At 41.8% G+C, this 26,316-nt stretch overlaps 1 protein-coding gene across 2 annotated transcripts in view; it reads right to left on the bottom strand.

Annotated features, from left to right (window-relative positions):
- Positions 1 to 26,316, bottom strand: part of ephb1 (EPH receptor B1) — a 150,562-nt gene that overhangs the window by 54,998 nt on the left and 69,248 nt on the right. For both annotated transcript variants that reach the window (XM_029452994.1, XM_029452995.1), the window contains exon 4: positions 4,592 to 4,747. In XM_029452994.1, coding sequence (XP_029308854.1) covers positions 4,592 to 4,747 — 156 coding nt within the window. The remainder of the gene's footprint in view (positions 1 to 4,591; positions 4,748 to 26,316) is intronic.

The raw sequence follows: 26,316 nt of genomic DNA, 5'->3' as shown, positions 1-26,316 counted from the left end.
ATAGTCTGTGTAAGCTGTTTACATGGTTGCACAAACTCACAATAACCCATAATAATCCAGTTTACATGACTATCTAGAGATACTTTGGTATTTTAACAACTTCATACGTTTATTGAGTCAAGTTCAGAACAGTGATAAACCTTTTTCACATCGTATATTAATTAAAAATGCATCACAATATTTCTAACCTGATGGTTTTAATTTTCACTGAGCTGTAAACAGAGGTCTACCTACCAACCTCTTACAGTTGCACCTTGAAAGCTGCGAGGGGCATGAAAATACCAAGCAAATGGAGAAAAAAGGCAATATTAATATTAATATCAGGAAAATTGCACCTGGCTAAAGTGCTGCCAATTCTCTAATATGGCCTGCTTGTAGCACTTGTACCTTGCCACAAGTGTGGCTTCTTTGTGTGTCGGGTGGGGTTAGGAAATAAAAGGAGAGGTAGATCATTTCTAAATGAAAACATATCGTAAAAGAGTGAGCCGGCTTAAAAGGTGCCAGCTGGGCACATCCCAGTTAACTCCGTGTCACAGTGTCCAAAACAAACATTTCTGCATAGTGTTTACTCATCTACCCTTTGAATGGTCTGAGACCAGAGCTTCTCTTCTTTCAAACTGCTTGTTTGTGTGACGTGAAACAGGCCTTGAGGGACCAACAGAAGGTCCCTGTGTGGAGATACTGATCACAGCCAGAGGAGCTGGGAGAAAGAAAGAAGGGTTGTGTGGGTTGGTGAGACATGAAATAAAACATGTTATAAGGACTAATACTGTCTGGCTGAAAGACTGAGGGAGTCATTGATAGACTGTTATGGAAGCATGCAGTGCAGCTTTGGAGATGTGGGTGCATCCACAATGACTTGTCCGAGAAGACACAATATGAATATGCGTAAGGTTGTCATACTAAAAGATAATATACACATCCACATTATTCTCTACAGCAACACCAAACGTTAAATCACTGCATCAATAAAGCTTGAGATAAATAGAGAAACTGGTGTTATTTTTGAACATGTGTGCATGCATGTGCACACTAGTCTGAAGCATTATGTCTTCCTAGCCAGTCCAGGGATTAGAGAAGGCCAGACAATTACCTTGACTTAGCTCCATTTGCTATTTAATGAGAGAGGAAACTGGCAAGCTGACAGCTTGGGAAGTACCCTCAACTGACTCCAGAACTGACAACACAGTTCATGTGGAGAAAAAAACTTGGATAAAAGAACAGAATATTTATGCTCTTTGACGGCTCCCTCCTCTTTCTCTTTGAAACCAGAACAAGGAAAGAGGAGAGACAGTGAATAGGAGAGCAAAGAAGTAGAAAAAATCTAAATGGACTGCTGAGGAGAATGGAAAAGCAGATAACCCTGTCCTTTCAGTCAGGAATTTTAATGGGTTTTGTTTGTTTTTACGAGGCACAGACAGTGTTTGAGAGGGCTCAAGCAGGTTTTCAGGGGACAGGCCACAGATATGACTATTCTGTAAGATATAGCCAATGTGGTATGGATCAGGAATGTAGAAACCATCAGAACCATCCTATGTTCCTTCTCTTTCCCTATATTTATGTTGATTCAATTACATTCCAAAGATTTTCCTCATGAATTGGTTGGTAGCTGGCAGTGGTGGTTTCCAAGATGCACATACAGCATGTTTTTGTTTTATTCTTTACATAACATTGAGGTTTTTCTGACTGAGACTCTCTCATATCCTGCATTATTGTGGGCTGTTTGTTGAACTTCCCAAGACGGCTCTTTTAATCCATCATTTCTACATTCAGACTAAACCTTTAAATGTTACATGCTAAATCTTTGTCATATCCCTCCCACAGTGTTGGTGTTTTTTAGTTTTTTTATTATCTCTATCTCTGTCATTAGTCCTTCCCTCCAATCATTCCCTTCCCTTCTCTATGATTCCTCACACCAGGATGCTCCCTCACTGCATCTCTTCTCCTCTACTGACCAATCAGCACTGGTTTCACCGCCCGACTCCCCTCTGTTACCACTCAGTGTGTCATTCTTCTTCTCTGACTCGCATATATAGAGAAATCCACTGGCCCAGCATGCTCAAGCTGGCTGTCTTCCCCAGACACACATTCATTGTTTTTCATACGTGCATGCCCATGGGTAGAGGTACGTCAGACTGGGGCCTGGAGCCTGAGGTAGGGACCAGTATGCAGTGCAATGCAAACCGCTGTCCAAAGCCCACTATGCTGGGTAGCCAAACTGAGAGGAGTGGGCTTCACGCTGCGAGATAGAACGCTTGGTGTTCCTCTCCTCAGGCATGGTTGGAGTCAGCGCATGACAGAGGATTGAGATGAAGGTGGGCTGGGAGGTGGAGGGGAGTTTGAAGTGCATCTCAGGCTTGGTATATCCCTGAGGGTAAAGGAGGAGGGGGTAGAGCATGAAGCCCCCTGCTGACAGATCCAGGTGCTGGACAATCCATCAGCAAGCTAATCAGACTGATCTGGAGCACACAGGGAGCCGCACCTCTGATGGTGGCAAGAAGCACTAAAGCTACAGCTGCTGCAGATTGGCCTGATTTAAACTACTCAAGCAGTGCTCTTATCAGGACCAGCAGTATTAAAGAGATTCTTACTAGGATGATCTCAATGTGCCCCCCTGCGGAGATCTAGGGCACCCTGTGCTTGAAATTCAGCTGCTGCTATATGAGGCAACCATCAGAGAAGGCTTTGAATGTGCTGTTGCAAAATATTTCTGCCAACACAAATTTAGGATGCATTGAAGTTGGTTTAAGATGTTATGTTAATCAGTTGGTTGATAGCTAAAATCATCTATAGGACATTTTAAAAGCATGTGTGGGAAACAAAAGCACTTTGGCTGCAGAACAGACTTTTCTTGCGATACATATTGCGATATGAAAAAATGCAGCAACAATATCCCTTCTGTAGCTTAAATATTGTCATTGTCAACTGACATTATGTTTCTTTTTGAAACAAAATCTTCCATTTTCACATGTTCCTCGCCCATTTTCAGGCTGTGGTCAACGACTAGTGGGCCTGCTTTGGTTGTTTGATAAATTGATCAAGAAAGATTATGATTGGTGGTTGGCTGTGCATGCAGAACCTGCATGTCACTCACTAGCAACAAACTGTGTGTATCCAAGAAGCTTTTAATGGGAGTAAAGGATGTTCTATCAAACTTATGTTGTATATTAGTCATAGGAAATGAGAACTGTACAAGTTTTCCTTTTGTATCAAGTTGTTTTACTTGACATTACACACATTGCGATATCGAGGATGAGACGATATTGTGCAGCCCTACTTCATAGTGGACTATTTTTCATTATTTAACTATTTTACTGGGCCTAAACATTAAGATATTAAGAGGATTGACATTGTACTGAGCATGAGAGGAAAACAAAGTGTGAAGCAAAGGAAAGAAGAACAGAACTGACAGAGAAGATAAGATAGAAGTCCTGTGATTGAAAACAGAAAAAAGTAACACAGGCTGCAATCTGAAACTAAACACAGACCAAGACGCTCCAGTGGGGAGCTGTTGTGGAGATTGCTTGGGGAAAATTCAAGGCCTCAAGGTAGAGGCAGATGCTATACTTGATGGAGCGTTCACTAATTCACCAGAGAGCTAAGTAGTATACCATGGGAGGGCGGACAAAACTCAAGGTGAAAAAGGGGTGTCATCCGCCGAGAACATCCAAAGCCTAAAGGTGTGTATGGCTACGCTTGGGAAGCATTAGAATAGTCAGACAGACAGCCACGCTGCATTGGGGTTCGACTGCAGCTTTAAGGTATGTATTATTCAGAGATATAAAAATTAAATATGGCAAAAGAGGTGCATTTAATATACATTGTAGCTGTGAAGGCTACCGCTGCTAAATGATAAGGAAAGGAGTGTGGTCCTGAGCCCATTGCTGAGGCCAATTAGCCAGGTCTATGTGAATAAATCAGGACTAAATGAATACATAACCACACCAATAATGCTTCTAGATCTGCTGTTGTGAGGAATATAAACCATTAAGACACTCCTCAGTGACCGTGAAGAGAGAGAGGTAAACAAACTTTTTGGGGTCTAACAGTACTCTCCTTCTGTGTAACTGTGTGTCAGTAGGGAACGGCAGGAAGCCTTAACATATTGCTTTTACATCATATTAAGATAACTATGATGCTGTGAGAGGCCTTATTGGATCTCCAGCGGATAGCGGCAGGACAGTGTCGAAGCTTCGCAGCATCTGCCTGAGTAATTAGGACTTTAGGGGATGATAGTAGACGGAAAGAAAGAACAACCGCAAGTAAAAGAGATAGAGAGCGGGAGATAACTGAGAGGAAACAGACAGAGACGAAGCTCGATGTGATGAAGACGTCAATGATGGAAACCCTGAAATGTGATTATCATGATAACTAGAGTTTTGGATACATTCTCATTTAAATGCTACTACATGTGCTGGTTTGATGAAAGTGAAAAAGAGACAAAGACAAAGTCAGATAGAAAATATACTGTACATGTGCAATACAATGGATAATGCACAAGTGGATTCCTATTACAGGTGCTTGTCCTACAGGAATGTAAGCATGTGACAGTGTTGGAGTGTGCATGTAATGTCATGTACGATATACTTACTGGTGCAGGGTTCATCCGGCTGATCACCATCACCACGGTAGTAACCGTTGCGGCACACACAGATGGTGGCGGCCTCAGCTGTGGAGCGGCTGTTAGGAGGGCACTGTAGACACAGACCTGGACCCTGGGTTGACTTGAAAGTACCCGGCGGGCATGCTGTGAAAATAGAAAAACAATGTCAGAAAATGAATGAAAAAACAAAAGAAATCCACGAGCCAAGTACTTTGCATGAGCCAGACATCTGGGTCCAGTATGTCAGCTAGAATAGTAAGTAGAGATGAAAACAGACTGAGACAGAAAAAAGTCCAATTTGAAACTAACTAGAAATATTCCCACACGTAACCCCCATAACACCACACATTTTCATGTCTACACTTTTGTTTTTGAGATACGAGATATAACTTGTTAATTAGTGAGCTTTAGAGTTGCTGGTAGGTGGATTGTGTTACCTTTGGACACAGCTGTTGCCCCCCGTCTCTAATCTGTATGCTAAACTAAAATTAACTAAACAGCTGCTGTCTGTATAGCTTCATATTTGACATGAGATTGGACCAATCTACTTATCTAATTATTTGCAAGAAAGACAACATTTTACAAAATGCAGAACCATTCCTTTAATACTCTACAATCATGAAGATTATACTAATGTGCAAAAACCAGTAGACTCAGTCTGTCTTACTCTACTCACCTGATGAACCAGTAGAAAGTTGGCCATCAGGTGCTGTTGGATTGTTGAATGTCTGTGGCACGTCATTGCTAATTCCTGCATTGTTGTGGTCGTCATTGGCACATATTCAGCCAGTTCAGCTTGTTAAATCAGTGGCCTAGGCAGTCAGTAAGGGAGAACTGTCTGAATGGCTGTCCAGCCTAGCAATGCAGTGATTTCACCTTGGTATGTCTTGTTTTTCACCTCCACTGTTTTTCCTTCCACAAGCAAAAGAGCACATGCTCTTAACACCAGTGTAAAGTAAAGCTATACAAAGCTAATACAATCTTAACAGTGACAGTTGTAATATTTAACATTTTCAATTTGAGTTCTTCTGATCATTTAACTCAACTGTTTTATAAGATTGATAGTAGCATAAAAAATGGTTCTTTTGTTTTATTTTCCATTATGTTTGGATTAGAAATATAACCTTCTGACTATATTTGGGAGGCCCAGAATATGTCAGTGGTCAATCAGCTGGAGCTCAGTAGTAAATTCAAGTACAAACTTTAAGACTTAAACATGAGGCAAAGGCGTTAGTTTGAAAGGAGGTTGGCTTCATACTGTATGTTTGAGCCCTACATTCTAAAAGCCGTTTTGGAGGACAAAGATTATTGGGGTTAATATCACTGTGTATGCTGCCAATGTCCAGGCAATAACCTAATCCATTTACCCTCATATCCCCAAAGAATAAAAAGCAGAGGCGTTTCTGAACTATGTAGAAGGATTTACTGACTATAATAACCATCATAAACGTGTAATATTTTAGCAGACTTACTGATGGGGGAGAAAGCTGTGGTGCCGCTGAACTCCAGAGGGGGGAGGGGTTATACATTTAATGGGGCAAGCATCTTACAGTTTCTCCAGCTGCGTCTATTTGCCCGAGTATAAGATTGTAAAGGCTCGACTGCGGCTGAGAAATGTAATGAATGGTATACTCATAAGTTATATTCCTTTTCTCACTGACTTAACTGTGATCGCAGTATGTAAAAAGGAGAATTGCTCTGAATATGCACAGCAAAGATATATACCAAGAACAAAAAAGCTCTGCAGACAATGTCAGATATTAAAAGCAAAAGAAATCAGTTAAAGCCGTATTAAATTTTCTCACCACAACATGGTTCTATTGTATCTGACTAGGAGCCCTCTATTACAATGAAGAGCTTGGTAAATGGAGAGTTGTTTAAAGCTATTTGGCGAAGGAGTTGGTCCCATATCCCTCATTGTTGGATCAAACAGTGGGGGATGCGAGCTGTGTGAGACAAACCTTTAGACCTTTGTATCAACAGGCATTTAAAATGTAATTAAAAAATGTTCTGCTTCATTAAAATATGCACTGAGAGGCTGGCTTTGGAAGCCTGAGTCCACTTTTATTACGCTGTAAAAAGGGCAGGATCCTGTTTTTATGACCCTTCCATTCATACCATTCAACTAGCCATCTCTGATGTGCTGTTGGTGACGGATAGAGAGATCCAGAAAGAGTGAGAAAGAAAGCAGGTGAAAATGAAAGAGGAGGCATCATGCACACACACAACTCACGCTGCTGCCCCCCAACCGCGGCTGCTCTCCCATCTCCTTTGGTGGGACTGACAGACACCAGAGGCTAACTGACTGACCTCATGTCTAGTCACACAACACTGTCCACACACAGCCGGACCATCACATACAAACACACATACATGACCAGATCACAACAATCACAAACAGCTTATAAAACAATCCTAGGAGCTGTAAGACATATCACTACTGCAATGCACAAGGATATCCCCCTGAGCGAAACACAGTGCTGTCTTGAAACCACAGATGCATGTATCGAGGAATATAAAGTTGTACAGGGTTTGTAAGAGAGTACTATAAAGGTAATAGTGTTTCTATAGGGGATCGTTAGCCTCTCTTTCAGTGTGTGGGTGTCGAAGTTTGCGACCTCTCTTGACTTGTAATACACACATTTCATGTGACGTGTGAGGAGAATATCGAGCTCCATCTAATACAGGAACATTGAGACTCTTAAAAAGCCTCCCTGGCCATATGGGGAAGCACAAACCAGCTGCAGAGCCATTTTATAAAGCAATAACTTCCGAAGATATCAGAGATTACAAGACGATAAAAACACAGATCAAAAATTCATTTCCAGTAGGAGAGAGGCAGAGAACTTATGTGTCATCATCTTTGCTATATAAAATTCACAGAGCCACACACACACGCACGCACACACACACACACACACACACACACACACACACACACACACACGCTTCAAATCTATTGCCCTGACTCTTATAAAAAGGATCACAATAAGTTGTTCAGTGTGTGTTTAATGGGGTGTGAGGTGAATATGTGCATTTGGATTCTGCCCTCGGGTTGTGTGTTTACAGACAGACAGTAGCTAGCCTGGACACCGATAAATGGGCAAAAGTGAAGAGAAAAGCGGAAGGGAGTGTGCTGAATCAGCCGTCTGAGATAACAGCGCTGCAAGAGTGCCTCAAGGCAAACTTGTGAGCAGAAAATAATGCATATACACAAACACTCATGTACACACTGACTCACAAAAACACACACCCTGAGAAGCAGTCCCATATTGGCATCAATGCTATCCTGACCTCCAGAACACATTCACTGAACTGATTTACACAGCGACACATGTAGCTACTGCTGACCCCATTTAATGAAATGGCGCACCCCACATTTTCCGCCACTTGACTAGCATACGTGCAGAACCTGGTATAATTTAATGCCACTCCTTGGACAACTGAAGATGCTGCGATCAGCATTACAGGAGGGGAGATAAGTGACAGCTAGGCAAAAACAAACAGGCAGTGACATACACACACACACACACACACGCGCAAACACTTCACACCCAGCACAGGATGAATGTCCGTCTAGATTATAACTCCTAGCTTGGAGCTGCGGCTCTTTCTCTAATTGACCTATAATATGTGCATGAATCTTAGCATTAAACTCATTAATTAGCTGCTCACTGATCTGCCTCACAGAGCGAGAGGGAGGAAGAAATGAAATGGGCCAAGAGACAGAGAGAGAGAATGAGAAAGTGATGCGAACAATGCTAGCAAACCCTCTGAGGTATCGTAAGGGCGGGCAGCGGTGGGCCGAGTAGCGTTATGCTTCGTTGAATTTGGAACTGAGCCCAAAGTCTTCTCTCCTGATTTGTGAATATTTAGATTGGAGGAGGCCAGGGGTTCCTGTCCCGACGAATAAAAAAAGCACATATACCCATCACTCATCAAATGTGTTGGTTTTTCGGGGACAGGAGGGGATAGAACATTAGATCAACAAGCAATTACTCTCCCCAGTGGGAGAATAACCCACAGCTGAACTGGCTGCATGCAAAAAATAAAACATTCCTCCCTTTCAAGTGGTCTCTACAGGATTCTCTCTGCGTTGTTCTCTCTCCTTCTCCGTCTCACTTCTTCTCTTCCCTCACATCTTTTTTTGTTCGTCCCACTGGTAATGAATTGCTCTCGCTCTTCTCCCACCTTTCCTCCCCTTGTTGCTTTCTTGTCTTGATTGACAGCTTTGAATCCTTGTTAAGGTTGGCTGTCTTTCTCTCTTTCTCTCCTTCCGTCTCTAACTCCGCCGTGAGTTGACGGAAGTATGGCAGGATCGCTGCTCGCTGCTCATCAAAGTCTAACTGAGATGACCTCATGTCACAGCAAGCCTGACCAGGAGAGATGAGATGATGATCTCTTTACTGTCAGTCATTTTCCCAGCAGGTATTCCTCCTCTTTGGATTACTCATAATGACAACAATCTCATCCTGAATCTGTAGCTCATAAACAAACATGTGGACTGACTTTGTATACCAGACATTTCCAAACTCCAAGTTAATTTGGAGAAGATTCTTCTTTCTACGCAACAGTTATGTATTGATTTGCCTGCACAAGTGCTACATGAGATGATTTGCAACATGAGCTAGTCCCTGTGAAGAGGTTTTAACGATGGCTGATATGCAGAGTCGGGGGTGAGTGCTCAGGGGTTGGACTCCGCAATTTATTTGCCGAGCATATAATATAGTGCACACTCCAGGTAATACATCATACATGGAAGCACGCTGGCTCTGTGAGAAAAATGTATATAGCCCATCAGAATCTAATTGGTGACATGGGACTTATGAAGGCAGTGGAATAAGACTTATATTTGCTTGTTGTACAAGCATCACCAGGTGTGTGTGTGAGATAAAATAAAAATGTACACTTAGGAGTTGCAGGAAGCCAATGCAAAGGATTATGAGATGGGTTTGTAATGGCTTTCTCACTCAAACCTAATCAAAGTTACAGCACACTAAGTCCTCCCCTGACTTTTCCTTTAGCATCACTCTGAAGTATGTATGAGGTTTTAAACCCCCCATAAATGGCTTGGCAGCAAATTGTGGGAAATGCAATCAAATATCTGCAGCAGTTGATGTAGAAAGGTACTGATACAAATCTGAGATTTAAAGGAAACAGATCCATTCTGTAATATGAGATATTCATCACTTTACGATATTCTACTGCGCTCCAATATTGACAAAAATAATCACCTTAAAGTTATGACTCATGTTAAAACATTTTATTTTGGAGAATAGCCTTTTGCCTGATGTAATTCCACATTCAAATTGTCCCTCAAATGTATACAGTCATATACAATTCAAAACTTCATATATTATATTGTATTTGACCAGTTTCAGCTTTCGAAATACCAACTCTGCTTGTCTGAGGTTTTAAAACATTGTGCAGAAAGGTTGCACGACCCACAGAAGGGCAAAAATTGTGAGTTAGCATCAGTGACCCTTAAGTACAAAACGTAGCCCCCCCCAATACACCCTTAACCCTGGCCCTCATCCATCACATGGAATAGATCACAGTCTTTACAGGCTTTGGAGTCATGCATACACCCCCTCATACTGACAGGCTTATGATCGGGTCAAGACCCCAGTTGACCCCTTTCTCACTATTTTGTTGCTCAGTCACTTAGAAAATCAGCTCTCTCCCACTCAAACCACATTCTACATACATGTTGGCATGTCTGTATAGATGTGGTTAAGTGACAAATCAGACAATATTTTTTACATTACATTTAGCTGATGTTTTTGTCAATAGCGACTTACAATAAGATACAACTCCGAACAATAAGAATCTTACATTAGCTTCAAATGAGCATAGTGCAACATACAGAAATGATAGAATAAAAACTCAACCATTAGCTTCAAATAAGCAAACAAATGTAAGTGCTACATAGAGAAACAAGAAAAAAACAAAACGTTATTATTGACCAAGGTGCCATCGAAACAGGTGGGTTTTCAGTCTGCGACGGGAGATGTGGAAACTCTCTGCTGACCTGATATAAATGGGGAGCTCGTTCCACTATTTTGGAGCCGGGATAGCAAACAGGCAGGTTTTATTTATACCCAATCGCAGTGAGGGAGTAGCGAGCCGATTGACCGATGCAAAGCAAAGTGAGCGGGGCCGGGGTGTATGGTTTGACCATGGCCTGGATGTAGAAAGAGCCTGATCCATTCACAGCCCGGTAGGCCAGCACCAGTGTCTTAAAGCAGATTTGGGCAGCCACTGGTAGCGAGTGAAGGGAGCGGAGGAGCGGTGTAGTATGGGAGAACTTGGATATGTTAAAGACCAGTCATTCCACTATCCAATATTATTCAGATGGTGAAATTAACATGTTTGTTTGACAGAGGGGACACAAAATGTGGCAGGACAGCCAACATCTTAAAACAAAAAGGCAATCAGTGCTGCAGCCTATTGGTATTCAGTCTCGCTCGTCTGTCATTGTTCATTTTCCAGCCACAATTCACGTAATGAGCTGTTTTTCCAACCCAGGTGCTTCATTTCTCCACAAGGTCATTCAAAAACACAATACAATAATTTGAGACGGAGGCATGTCTCGAAACAAAGGCATGTCAGGATTATTAGAAAATGCCTGCAGGATATTAAAAGTTGGGATAAAATGCCTTTTAGGGTTATGATTTATTAATTCATTGAAACTGAGTTAAGAACAATTTTGCATATTTATCAAAGACTGCCAACACAACACAAGGTCTCATGAAACAATTTCAGACCAATATCTGGGTCTAAAATGCATGTAACTTCTCACAAGTGCGGTCATTTCTTCTTTACTTGAAGGCATCCAGGGTTCATTGTGGTGACATCACTTGGCAAGTCTGGTCAGTGTACGGCTCCACTACCGCCTGTCATCACCTTCTAATCTCACAAAAAGAGAGAATGTGAGGCAGAATAAAAGAGGGCCAGAGAGGTTCAGGGATAAAGGGATGGTTGAAAGAGTGCAGCACTTGTAACATACCTCATCTGCTTTTGTTAAGAGCTGTGGTGCTGAAGAGTTCCTCCCACAGAACACTCCCCCTGATCATTAATCATCTGTCCATTCTGGACCTGTCAGAGCCTCTCTTCCGAGCTAAAGCATGCACCGACACCAACAACCACCCTCATACATACATAGAAACTCACCCCAACACACACACACACACACACACACACACACACACACACACACACACACACACACACGTAAATCCACACACATACAACTCTTCTAAACCTTCAGCTGCTTTTGTCTTCTTCACCAAACACTGATCATCTTGACATACCTGTCCTCTCAACTGAGCTAAAACAGCAATGTCTGACGCTGCAGAAACCCCAGTGAACAATACTTAAACCCCCCTGAGAAAGCTGAGATATCCTCCAATTAGGCTACCTTTGAAAACTACACACAGTACTATATTGCTGAGTAGGCACTAAAGATATAATATAGGGAGGAGAAAAATGAGAAGAAACAACAAATCGCTTCCATTGATCAATTTTTGACACCCATTATTGTCCTAATATTTGGTTAATATTAACAGTTCAGCACTGTAGTCCTCAATGTGAGCATGATTGTAGAACAAAATCCATGTCTGACTGGATTCAATAGAGGGCAGTGCAGCAGTAAAATAACTAGAAGATGAGAGTGTCCAGATAAAGACAATAAATAGGCCCGTGTGAGATTTCTCAAAATGTGAAATCCAACAGTCTGACTCGACTGTTAATGCCAATGGACAGAGCAGGTGTCTGCTAGACAATGAATGTAGGAATACACATTCTGTTGAAATTAAAGGTGTGTGTGTGTGTGTGTGTGTGTGTGTGTGTGTGTGTGTGTGTGTGTGTGTGTGTGTGTGTGTGTGTGTGTGTGTGTGTGTGTGTGTGTGTGAGTGTGTGAGCCTTAACAAACTAGCACACAATTTAGCAGACAGCACGCGCCCCTGGGCAGGCTGTTACCATGGTAACCTCACAGCCAGTAATTTTTTGGCCCACACTTTTCCTTTGAACAGCCGGCCAATGACAGACCAGCCGACTGGGAAATCTGGCTTTCTGAAAGCGCATGCATGAGTCGCGTGTCTGCGTCGCAAGCATGTTTATGTATGTCTGTGTATGTGTGCAATATGAGCATGATACAGATCATGAGAGCTATATAATCTCTTAGCTCCACAAAGACTTGTCATAACCGAGTGTTGCTTTGGCAGTTTGCCGTTCTGCGTTGAGCATGGCACAATAGCTCAGATCAATTTTATTTCCCAAGAAGATGCAGTTCTGTGCCAAGGCATTGAGCATATCTTTCAGATATAGGACTGGTCAGAGAGGAGCAGGAGAAAGACATAGAGTCAACGAGGAGGCATTGGTATTCCAGGAGACTCCACTGTGCCAACCCATCCCTGGCTGGCGAGGTAGCAGAGAAAAAATGGCATCTGAAACATATCGCCGCTCAGCAGGCAGTAACATGTGCTTGCACTACAATCTACACTGTAATCAGAACCTAACAGGGGACCGACCAGGCTCATTGCCCACTGCCAAGTCACAGAGAAAAAAAGGCGAAGGGTAAGACAGACAGAGATGAAGAGTTACTTGATGAGGGGTGAAATCAGTCAATTTATATGGGCAAGTAGCATGTTATTGCCACTGTTTGATTGCAATATGATTGCAATATGATTGCAGTACAGATATGATCAATCTTACTTCACTCAGCTAGCAAATTGTAATCACGAAAGCCTCTTACATTATCAATTTAAACACATTAATGTGATGGTGAGAAACTGTATTGTCAAATTAAATCCTGTTTGTCAACTTTCACAGAAAATGACTATTCAGCTATCTGGGGATTATAATCAGAAATCAATTGTTTTCTGCCGCGTTGAGTTGTCTTTGGATCGTGACTTGCAAAGAAGGATGATCAGAATGAGGTCATAAAATCAGCAGTTATAGGCCGTCAATTAGCTTGCGATTCTGTCACACGGGGAATAAAGTATATGTTCCAAGATAAATACTTCTCTTTCTTACTACTCCAAGTTGTGAGAGACCATTAGCTTCCTCTGTCTCAGCACTTGTCTCTTTTAAAAAGGATCTAGCTCATTAACTTCATGGCTAGATCAATTAATCTATAGCAGTTAGCCAAAGATGCCCACTCTTGCTCTTTTTGCTCCTTTGCTTTTGTTCTGCTCAACATTGTCTATTACATTTACGGCCTTCAAACCTTTTTTTTTGTTTTACTGCTCATAGTTCCGTCACGTGCAAAGCTTAACCTGATGGTAAGCGTAGATTTTAAACAATAAATAATTATACTGGGAAATAACTAAGGACAGCGAGAAAAGGCTTGCTCATGCAGAAATGTATCTTTGCCTTCTGTATACAATTAGAGACTGGATTAAAAAAATATAGAAAAACAAAGAAGTGATCAAATCGAGTTGGACGTTTATCAGCCAAGTCATTTGTACCCCTTTACTTGTGTAGCTTTGCCTAATGCATAATGCATACGCTCTGCTGCCAAATTAGATTTTTTTGTTTTTGTTATTTCTTCACAAAGGGTGTAATTGAAAATGAAAGTGGATGTGAACAAATATTCAAGGTGCAGCTTCAAGCCACAAGTTTACATCTATGGACCTTGTAGAGAATCCACAGTAATCTATGTCAGTCATTACAGAAATCAACAAAAAAAAGACGGAAACGGAAATCTCTTCATGTAAATGAGATTGTTGTTTTGCCATTTGTATTCAAAGAGAACGGACAGCTTTTTGATAGGCTTTTGTTGTTGTTTTCTATAATTCAGTTTCTTTATTGTTTTATTTGATCCAATTTTTAAAAAATTACTGTTAGTAGCTTTGAGTAGCAGCTAACTACAAAACAAATAATACAGCTGTTAGTAAATAAAAAATGAGTAATTCTAATTTTAGAAACTTTCCCATTTGTATGTATATCTCTATAAAGCTCAGGCTTACGGCTTAGTTGTTTGGCACTCTTTTATCCCCAATGCAATTAATGTGTTCAGCAAACTACAGTAAACCTAAATATGAGTGTTCTGCTGATTATATGATGTTTTTTATCTTTTGGACGTGTTTTGTGTTCAGATTTTCCAGCGTTAGTCCATAGACAATTGACAATTGTCCTGGCTCGGCCGGACGATAAAGTTTATTCGATTCTATTCTATTAAGGCAATGTGTCTGTAATATTGATTGAATATAAAATACACTTTTGAAACAATGTAATAAGAGTCAGTTGGAGTAACAAGGATTTTGACATAAACACTCCCTGAGCCAACAAGATCTCTCCAGTTGATTGATTTTTATTTTATTTTTTTACTGGCTGCTTGTTTCTTTCCTATGAACTAAAAAAAAACTTTTAAAAATCCCCGATTGATTTGTCTTAGTTGTCCTACAGTCAAACAGTCTCAGATACATCTATACAAATAGTGAATGTATTTCATAAGAAAATACTGTTATAACAATTACAATTAATTGTAATAGGCACAATGATCTATTTATTCATGGTAACATTAGCAAAGGTAATGCCATTAAACAATTGTGTGATCTTAGAGAGCAAGTTTTACAGTTGTATTATTCATTCCATGGCCCAGCTTTAATACAACATTATATAATACATTTAGAAAATCTGAGGCCAACACTGGAAACTACCCCCATCCTAAATATATATAAAAATCTCAAGAACACACCATTCCTTACCATCCCATTTAATGTCTAATTCTTTGAGAATTGTTCGAGCAAGGATTAACAATTGCTTTCAAATACCCATGTATCCTAAAATACCCAGCCCCTTGGCTCAGGGTTGAGGCCCCACTAATGAGTGTAGAGGCCTGTGAATGGGGATGAGTAATTATGCACATTTGAAGGTAGCAGAGGAGTAGAATGATAAAACAACTGAATAACAAAGGTCCCTTCACTGTTTACCATTCCCTAATTTGATTCCTAATTGAGCGTACATAACACAATGTTTACACCAAAATATTCTGGCAAAGACAAGCACCCATGGCAGATTCACACAGCTAAACACGGCCTACTCTTCCCTCCGATGATCTCAGAGAGTGTAACCACGGGAGGCCCCTCCATTCCCAACAACATCACCTCATAGAAGTGTGGTTACATGTCTCCGACCTATAACCCACTAGTAAGTGTCTGCACCGTGTCATGCAGATGCTAACATTTTCACACATGGCAAAGAGGCTGCCAGACATAGTAGGAGGCCAGAGGTTGGAAGTAGAGTGGAATTGGAAGTGGATGACAAGAAAAGAAAGAGGAGTGATTTTAGATCGGACTGTAGCTTGCATTACGGTTGGAGGTGGATAGGTGAGGATGGAGAACAGAAAAGGCAAGGGGTGGTGTGAGCATTAAAGTGATGAGGAGGTCATGAGGAGCAGCACTGCACACCAACGATCACAAAAACAGCTACATCAATACAATTAAAGCATTCACTAGCGAGATGTTCGTCCAGCTGTACTGGCATATCCGCTGTTCATCGCCCCTGCTGCTATTATGCCTAATGGGAAATAATGATAAAAAAGCTCTGCATTGAAAGAGAAGACACAAATTATGTGTGAAGCGTGGGAGAGGGAAAGTGACCAGGATCAGGGAAATAGAGAGTGAGAAAGGGAGATACAGAGAAGTGGGAAAGTGAGAGCAAAACAAAGTGATAAAGCACTCAGGAGTGCATCTTGCCAGTCAAATTGTTGGTGGCAGAGTCCCACAATATGCGTGTTGTGCAAAGCAGCCATTTCTCATTGCACACTAAATGACGGCCAAGCTAACAAAACTGACAATAGGCGACAGAAAATAAATAAATAAGGCTGGTTAATAGAGGAACTATGCATCTGTCCTGTCCAATGTCGTCGACAGCTCCATTCATGGTTAAGGATGGGTGTGATCTACACATACAAAACAACAATTGTGTTGAAATCATGCCCAGGCATGACCAGAAAAGCTCAATGGATGAATGACGTGTATGAGAATGTATTCTGAACACTGTACAAAGACAAACGAATGTGTTCATCAAATATTCTTTTGCATAGAGTGAATAAGCAGAAGTTGACCTAATTCCTTGGCACGCAATGTACCTGCATCCTCTAAAGGTAACCGGGCACACAGCACATCTATATTCATGTCATACCGTATGTACATCTGCATGACCTCTACACATCCTTATCAGAAAGCCGTTTCCCTTCCCGACAAACAGACACACGCTATCACACAGAAGCGGTGTGTGTGATGGTCGACTACAGCACCCACCCCACCTGTTCAAATCTGGACAGCACTGACCTTTATCAGGCAGCTTTAGTCAATATGCCCCGAGCTATGGAACTGCCAAACATATGCGTTATGTTATGTGTGTGTGTGTGTGTGTGTGTGTGTGTGTGTGTGTGTGTGTGTGTGTGTGTGTGTGTGTGTGTGTGTGTGTGTGTGTGTGTGTGTCTAAAGGGGGTGCAGCCATATGGGACCTCCTCACGCTGCATGAACATCTTCACGCATTGTCGGGTTGATGGAGACCAGAAGTCAGTCATTTGGATTTAGTGAATGATGGACAGTGCATCACAGCAGTCTCACAGCGAAAGGTTTCACATTAGTTTATAGTGATGGTTAGGGTTAGGGTTAGCCCTATAAATTATATAAATGTATGATCATATAAATCAATAACTAAAATGAACTAAAAAGGACACTGGCAGGCCACTTTGTCAGAGAACTCTGGCTGTTTGGAGAAGTATTAAGATTATTCATTTGTTTATATTGTAAGGCAAATTTTAACAAAGGGACTACCGTCCTGCTCTGGGGGCATGGACGTGACTGACAAAAGCAACAAAAGAAAGTTAGTGTGTAGTGAAGTGTATAATAAAAGTGTGTGGGACACATCCTCTTTAGGTCTTTGTGACATTGTGGACTTTGTGAAAGACATCAATACCTTGTCCAGCAGAGAATTAAGGGCAAAACACAACATGGCCAACTGGGAAAGTGGATTAACTGTATACTTGGCGAAAAGCCCATTAACATGAGGGTAAGGTCTAACAAGGTACAGTAGCAAAAGTGTGTGTGTGTGTGTGTGTGTGTGTGTGTGTGTGTGTGTGTGTGTGTGTGTGTGTGTGTGTGTGTGTGTGTGTGTGACATATGAAGCAGTGTGGTCTGATTTCAGGTGTCTAATACTCATTATATCAATATCTCCCCTGATCCCGTTTAGTATAGGTTTCAAAGGTTTTCAAGTTCATAGCTTTATAGGCCATAGTCAAAATGCTTCTACTATTGCCATATTAACACACATTATGGCATACAAAACAGGTTCAAGCGTGGTGGTATTGCAGTTCTTTGAAGTAGAACTTCACATCATATACACACGGGACGTACGGTTGCTATAAAGACAAGCGTTTCAAGGACAAATGTTGAACGCTTTATTTACTAACGCGTTGTTAGTGTAGGTGAGGACACAGGTATATTTATGGTCTTGCATATTCACATTCAGCACAACCGGAACTTCCATAAAACACAGATATACACACACACAGTGACATGCAGTATGCACCACAACCCTGTACTGTAAATCCATAGCAACACATTTCACAAATGAATACACTCACAGATATGTACGCATGGCAGAGCATAACTGCATAAACAGGGACAAATATAATATGCAATGACCTCATATATGCATAAATACAAACATAGCCATGCAAAGCCTAGCAAAGACAAGTAAGACACGTGTTTGTAGATGTCATGCGTTCGAACATGCACACATTGTTGTTGTCATGCAAATGTTTTGCAAGGGCCCTTCGTAACTCTGCATGCATGAGCATCCATAAATGGGGTTACCATGACACCTGGAACCCTTGGTTGCACACACACTCACACGCACACGCACACGCACACGCACACACACACACACACACACACACACACACACACCTTCCCTAGGCAGGAAATATTGGATTAGGAGTGATTTTTTTCTTCTTGGCTCCGTCTCAGAGGGGCTAGATTAAATGCCATTCCCACTTTACTACAGATGGCTTGAAAATAAATCATACTATCCATATACACACACAAAGAAATTTGCACACAAACTCACAAACTCACAGACACAGCACACACACACACACACACACACACACACACACACAAACAAAACACATCAATTCTGAGAAACACTCACACGGGGAGATATATAACATGTTGGCACACCCAAACACTAAAGCACCTGCCTATACGGTCCAGCGCGTCTACTCTTTGTATTTCAATCACTGAATCGATGGTTCTAAATTGATTGTAGCTGAGCAGGGGCCAGAGATGTTCCCCCTGGCTCACTGCCCTGGCCCTCTATTGATTAGATCTGAGAGGGCCAATTGCTTTCACACTGGATTAAGGTGTTCCGGAGCAGTGAGCAGGGAGAGAGAAACTGAGGTAGGGAGAGAATAGGCTTTGCAGCCTGAGAGACACACCAACAGAGCACTAAGATCAGGCCACAACACTAATTAGTTAACAACCCCTTTCTATGAGGAGAAGATCATGTAAACACACTAACATATGGGTGTCTCAAGCACAACCGCAAACACACACACACACACACACACACACACACACACACACACACACACACACACACACACACACAGACACACACACACAGACACACAGACACACACACACCTCTACGTTGCAATCCTGCAGATCTGAAGACACTAACACAGATCAAGGGTGTAATCTCATTTGACCCTGGAGCTAAGTAGCCCAGGGCGACAGCATTACACTTCAAAGCTTCACTCTGAGTTTGTTACACATTCCAGCTCCAAAGTCTTTTGCACTGTAACCTAGAGGAATCAAACTAAAATGGAGTATCAGATGGCATCACAGGATCTGTTCTGACCGGGATCATATGATAAATAAACTGTGAGAAGTGGCTAAATCTATTTTTTTTCTATAAGGTAGCTCTTCTATCTGTCTCTCAACTCTGCATTAATCCTCTTCTTTGTCACTGTAATATTCCACTGGGGGCAGTGTTAAGCAGGACATACACTCAACACCCCATCACTCTCGCTCTCCATACAACAATTAGCTGCTCCTGCTGGGCGCTCTGTATGGAAGAATGGCAAGGGAGGAACTGGGCTAAGGAGGCCCCAGCCCCAGAAAAGACAAGCCCTTTTGTCTGGCCAAAGTCCCCCTCTCAAATGATTTCCACAATGGAAAGGCTTCCAATCCAGATTAAGCGCTTATGAAAATGAAGAACTGGGTGCTCTGAGCTGGGGCCGGCACAGGCGACGTGGACCAGGGTCACGAGAGCAAGCAAAAGGGCCCCTCACTCCAAGTGCCCACGGAGGCGTTTCTCAGGGAGCAGCAGCCCTATTCACATGGCATTAGGGGTGTAAAAGCATCATATTGACTGCGCAAGTCAGGCAAACTTAATACACATTTGGTTAATACCCCTATTGTGGCAGTCCCTCTCAGTCTGCTCTCATAGCAGAACACAAGAGACGGAGGACAGTGGTAGAGAGGGAATTAAAGAGGCAGTAAAGATGAGATACAGAAGGAAAACAAGGGAGGGAGGGAATAGGATTTGCTGGCCCATTCATGCCGTGATGGGTGTGAAGCACACACAGACATGCCTGTACGCACACACGCATGTACACACACACACACACACACACACACACACACACACAATAATATCCTTATAAAAAAGGCTGCTGTGAGTCCTGTTTTTGAAAGTCTGACATGACACTTGGCTGACACAATAAACTTAGCGAGTGTCAAGAAACTCAACAGACCTGCAAAGTCAAAACACATAATGATAGGCCAACCATGGTAGCCAGTAATATAAAGGTCAGTTTATAGGGAAGTAAGAGAGAAAGATAGGTCGAGTGAAAAAGAAAGAGGGAGAGAAAGGCAGTGAGATTGTGAAATTGACTGAGTGTATGAGCATGTGTGCCTTTGTGTCCCTATCACTCGAGTTTGGTTCATTCCCCAAAGGGTCTTATTATGTTTGTGCTGGCTCCAACACAAAGGCAGCATCTCTGTATCCTAGCCCATCCAGCTCCCCCAGAGAACATTCTAGACGCAGCAAATCCATTTGTTTGTCAGCTTCTGCCTCTATTCGGACTCGGACTAATCAGATATCATTCTCTTTGAGAAGCATATCACTGTGCAGTCTGGGCTAGCACTACAGTAACACTGGCCCAGCACTAAGATAACATCTCTGGTCTTCAAGAGAGGACTTATTGTATCCGTAAGCCCAGTGCATAGACATCATAAAACAATATTAAAAGGTAAATTATAAAGGTTTCTCTCCGTGCATTAAATAATCATCTTCTAATAATAAGGTCATTACTTCTAGAAAATCTCTTCCATATTCCATATATATCCATATATTCACCAATTACAGAAGTTTTTGGTTGAGGAACATTAGGGTGGAATATATAATGTTTTTAAAAGCAGCCATAAAGTATAATCCAAGCCCAGGAGGAGCACAACACAGATGGAAACTGAGGGTAGATTACATATCTTGACTGTGAACAGAATAAATTGCTTTTAAAGAACGAGCGAGACAGTACTGAATACAGAATACACTGCACCAGTGACGGCACAGTGTGTACCTATGGGATGGTTGACTTATCCATAGCTATTGTTTACATGGCCACAAAGTAGACTTATATTGTCGGTCCATGTCTGCAAACGTCGCAATTTTAAGTCTTCTCTAAAGCAGAGGGGGAACAAAGGGAAATAGTATACCCAATATAAAGGCTATCCACTTTAATACAGTAGGTAGCAAAATCTGTCAGTCATCAGATTATATTGATTACATTGGATTTCACATCATTGAAGTTACTGCAGCAATGTGTAAAACATGAATTGAACTGAGTCTGTTTTTCTAATTTAATTTGATTTAGTTAGTGAGGATTGGAATGCCAGAATTGCTCAAAATGCAGATTGAAATAGATAAACCAAATAACAGCATCATGTTTTTACATTTACTGTACTGAGCCTTGTCTTCCATTTCTTTGGTTAAGCATCATCATAGTGTGTCTTACATTCTGTAACATTTGGTGCACAATAGATGCAGTCAATCCAACCTCCTAACATGAGATACTGTCCACTGCAACACGTAGGCAGCAGTCAACCTGTTGACAAAGACCCACTCAGCACACAGTGAAAGCATGATTAGTTTTCATTATGAAATGCAGCCAAATAGGAGACTGACTGAGAAGTTAGCAGGTTTGATTGAACTCTATAAAACCACACTCACTTTGAAGATTTCATTAATAGTCAGGTTTCCCCAGCCGATGAGGATACGCTAAGCTCTCGCCCCCTCTAAACTGCACACACACAGAAATAAACAGGGACACGCATCCTTATGAAGATTCACACAGATCTAACTAACTACAAGTCCTGCTATGGATAAAAGCTGCAGCCCCCCAGCCAGTGTGGGAACTCGGTAAACAAATGGAGCACAAAGCACAAAGTGCTGAAAGAGAGGATTACCAAGTCGCTCTCTTTCTCTTTGGCCTTTTTTCACACTGCCTCCCCCCCCCCCTCCCAACACACACACACACTCCTCCTCCTCTCCCCTATCTTGCTTTCAAAATTCAATATCAACGCAATGTCTTCTCCTGTGGGCGTTTTCGGAAGACAGCCATAGCAGGGGGTCCTTGGCATGAGAAGTGACAACAAAGCCAAAATCAATAATTTGTCACAGAGATGGCTCTGCCAGATTGAGCTTCATATGATCTTTCTGTCTGTCAGTCTGAAAAGAGACATTTCCTCTAGTTTCTACAGAACCACATGCCCTGAATCCGGAAAGTACAGGCTGTGTTTACTGTCAACGAGAACATTCAATTAAATGTGCACAATGACATAGTGCGATGCGGATTATAGGAGTTTTCTAATTGCCGGGTAATTGCATATTGTGAATTTTTTGAGGTCGTGTTTGATATGACCTGCCCAGTTGTAGGGAGCCGAGTTGGTTTAGGATAATGCACGGTGTCATAACAGATTACACATACATAATTCTTTACGTTTAATCAGGGCTACTTAGGGTGTACTTAAAGTGGAACTGTAACTCTGTTTGCTTTAAGTGTGCGGCAATTATGGCAAACATGATTAGGTTATGTAATTGGACACGCAAAGTTCATCTTGGGGTGATGGAAAGTGTGTGTGTGGATTTGTTTGTGTGTGAAGGCCTCCCACAAAATAGAACAAATATCTTACAAGTTTTGACCCAAAGTCCTGAGATTTTGAGCTTGGGATTGATTTCAAGCACCCATGCGGATTGACAGAATCAACACAAAGCATGGAAGAAATGCACTTTTGGCTTACAGGATTGGCTTATTGGAAAAACCCAATCACACCATGCTGACTGCATGCAGAGCAGGTTCGATCAGTCCATCTACAAGAACTGTGCAACCTCAAAGACCATTAAAGCACATGCTTGTCTGTTAGACAATTAGACAATTCAGAATCTAAAAAATAAAGTTCTCTTCTTACAGCGAGACAGATCGTTTTGGATTTATCTGCCAAGGTCTTGAAATATCTGATAATGTCTGAAATGTCTGCTGACACCCCAATGGATGTTTGTGGTGCTTACATTATTAAACAGGACATTTAATAAAAAACAACAGCAACATTTATTTTCCAAATCAGTTTCTTCCTTACTCTTAACTTTGACTTTACTATTCACAGTTTTCATTTTAACTACAGTCTACTCAAAAAGGGGCCGAGAGAGGCATAAATTCCAAAAATAGATATCTCAAAACTGGTCACATAAAAGCAAAACTATTTGCAATTCTGCATGACTAGATACCACTAATGAGTTTTGTAAATTATGGAACTGACCCTTTAATCTACTGCAGTAATAGAAAACCACCATCTTTTTCTTGGTTGCTTTGTCGACTATAGATCTCACTGCATGTTAAATGAACAAAGTTATATTGGCCCTGCTATAATAGTAATTCAATTCTATTTAGATCGTCAGTCCACAAATTCCACAACATAACCTTGACTAATCGACATCTATCATCCTGCTGCTGATAACCTCCAGGAAGGGATGAGACAATTTCCTAGAAGAGAAATGTGTCCCTCTGCCGTCAAACCAAACAGGGCTGGCTGTGTTATTAGCCAAACAGTGAATATTGATGGACAGTGATGAGGCAGAGAATCAACAAATGATGGGCGATGAAGAGGGGGGGGGTGTTTGTACTTTCTCGACTAGCGCAGGGAGGGGGGGCTTTGTGGAGAGGCATACCGGTTTCATTACTGAGGAGAGAAAAACAAGAGGAGGGTTGCAAAGGCAAAAGAGTGCAAGGGGAGTGACAACCGTTTTCTACATGCTTTTTGTTTTGATGCTTGTTTTGACGTTTCTTTTGACATTTAACTTTTTGTCCCTTGTGAAGACAACACAGAGATAGAAGCTGACACTTTTCCATAGAATTATTAATGATGTCTTTGTATTTTTTATTAAATGTGCAATCATAACTTAAACGCGTAAGTTGAGGGATTTGATTGATTGGGGTCACGGTTGGTATGAGAGGGTGAAGTGGAGCTCCTTGCAGTGCTGGGCTTTTGTGTTTTGCCAATGAGGGTGACATGGGCAAATTAAGCGGTGCCCCAGCCATCTGCTGAATGTTAGGTGCCCTTTGTCTCCCTCTGTCCCTGTGTCCCTCACTGGCCTCAGCACCTAGTGTCCATCACTGAGAGAGGAGAGGAGAGGAGAGGAGAGGAAAGGAAAGGAGAGGAGAGGAGAGGAGAGTGGAGGAGAGGAGAGGAGAGGAGAGGAGAGGAGAGGAGAGGAGAGGAGAGGAGAGGAGAGGAGAGTGGAGAAGAGGAGCGGAGAGGAGAGGAGAGGAGAGGAGAGGAGAGGAGAGGAGAGGAGAGGAGAGGAGAGGAGAGTGGAGGAGAGGAGAGGAGAGGAGAGGCGTAGACATATGGAGACTGAAAACATGACTGAGATTGAGTAGACAAGTAGAACTGAAAAGGATTTGGCGAGGAACATTGGAAGAGGTGTCTTTTCGAAGTAGAGCCTTCCTGAACAAGTTTCTGTGCAGCAGCTAGGGGAAAGACCAAGTGAGAGATAACAATAAAAAAAGGCCAGTGCCCAAATACATGGCCTGTGAGGAACTGAAGGTTAGAGAGAAAAGCAGCAGCTGAAAGGGAAGACAGAGATAGTGAAAAATAATAGGAGTAGTATGTGTCCCTCCATGGGGAATAAGAACAGCTCTGTGTGTGGTGGGTGTTTCCATTATGTGTGAACAAAATCTCTGGATTCCCCTCGCATTATTAGGGACTGACTCTGCCGTTGCAGAGAGAGCAGCGCATCTGTGTTTGGGGTCATTACAAACATTCTATTTGGGCCCTAAATTCAAAGAGTCTTTGTCTAGGTCACACTCTTTCACCACTGCACTCTGCCATCCCCCTATTCAGCCCATTGAGAGCCATGGAAACAAGAAGTCTTTCACTCTCTGATCCTTCTTACAGCTTTTCTCTGTCTCTTCCCTCCACTACTCCATTTTTGTCTTCATCACACTGGTCCTCACTGCCATACGACTATTAGGAACAGGAAGAGTCAGGTGCTTACTTAATTGTGCTTCAAGGTGACTTAGTAGATGTTGGTGTGCGTGAGTGCTGCTGAATACACATTGATGCTTCTCTGCAAATAAAGTAAACTCTGTGGAACGGAAGTAGACATGGCCAAATGGGCTGGAATTGGCACTAATAGCTAACCGTGCCTTTGTGGGTACTGTCTGCCAGATCTTTTACACTCAGATAAGACATATAAAGAAGTAATGAAATCCTGAGTGGAGCGAAAACTTTCAAAGCCAAATTTTAAAGCATTAAATACATTTAGTGGTTATATGTGTTTATATGTGTTTATATATAGTTTTGAAAGATTTGAATCTCCCTAACACAGAGAAATAAGAGAGCAGGTAAGTGTCCATGACAATGAAAAGGGTTCTCTACTGGGGTTTATAAGGTTTCAGACTAGGGTTAATAATGATAAATGTGCCTGGAACACTACATTTTACATTTAAAAAATGGTCACGTGAAATAACTGAGCCCAGGATGTGTGTTGATGTGCATGTTTATGCTCGCGCCCCATGATGGCAGCCATTAGACAGAAGTAAGGCAGCTATGATGAATCGGCACTTAGCCCAGGGAAGCGCACTTGCTCAATGGGCTGTGAATCTCCCACTGCCACTGTCAGCCTGCAGAATGTTAAATAAAGTTATTTGAATATTTGTAATATTAATGTGCCAGTGTGTCAGAAGCCCACCGAAGCATAACGGTGAGCGAAAGTAGGAGAAGATTCATAGTATGACTATGGGACTGCGCTGGTGAGAAATGACGTTAATATCCAGCTACATAAATACATCATCATGGATAGTGCATTCGATTCCATGAGTTCCTTGAATAAGTAACCAGAAAATATTCTAGATAATTATATTAGTCATTAAGTTTCTTATCGTCGTAATTCACTTGTATCCAATTCACATCTTTGCAAAAAATCAATAGCTGAAACAATTTCCCCTCAATTCCAATGCTTTCACTCCCGTCTGTCCTCGTCCCAGTCTCCAAGTCAATGCGATTGAGAAGACTCTAAGCAGCTTTTTGCTTTGCATAGGAATGGCCCACTTCGGTCAAAAAAGAGAAGCAATACGCCTTGAGCATTGTTAACCAATTACAAAAGAAGACAAACTATAGTGGAGGGTC

The sequence above is a fragment of the Cottoperca gobio genome, chromosome 17 (assembly GCF_900634415.1).
Source record: "Cottoperca gobio chromosome 17, fCotGob3.1, whole genome shotgun sequence".
In the NCBI taxonomy this organism is placed as follows: domain Eukaryota; kingdom Metazoa; phylum Chordata; class Actinopteri; order Perciformes; family Bovichtidae; genus Cottoperca; species Cottoperca gobio.
This window is presented reverse-complemented; position numbering and strand designations above follow the sequence as displayed.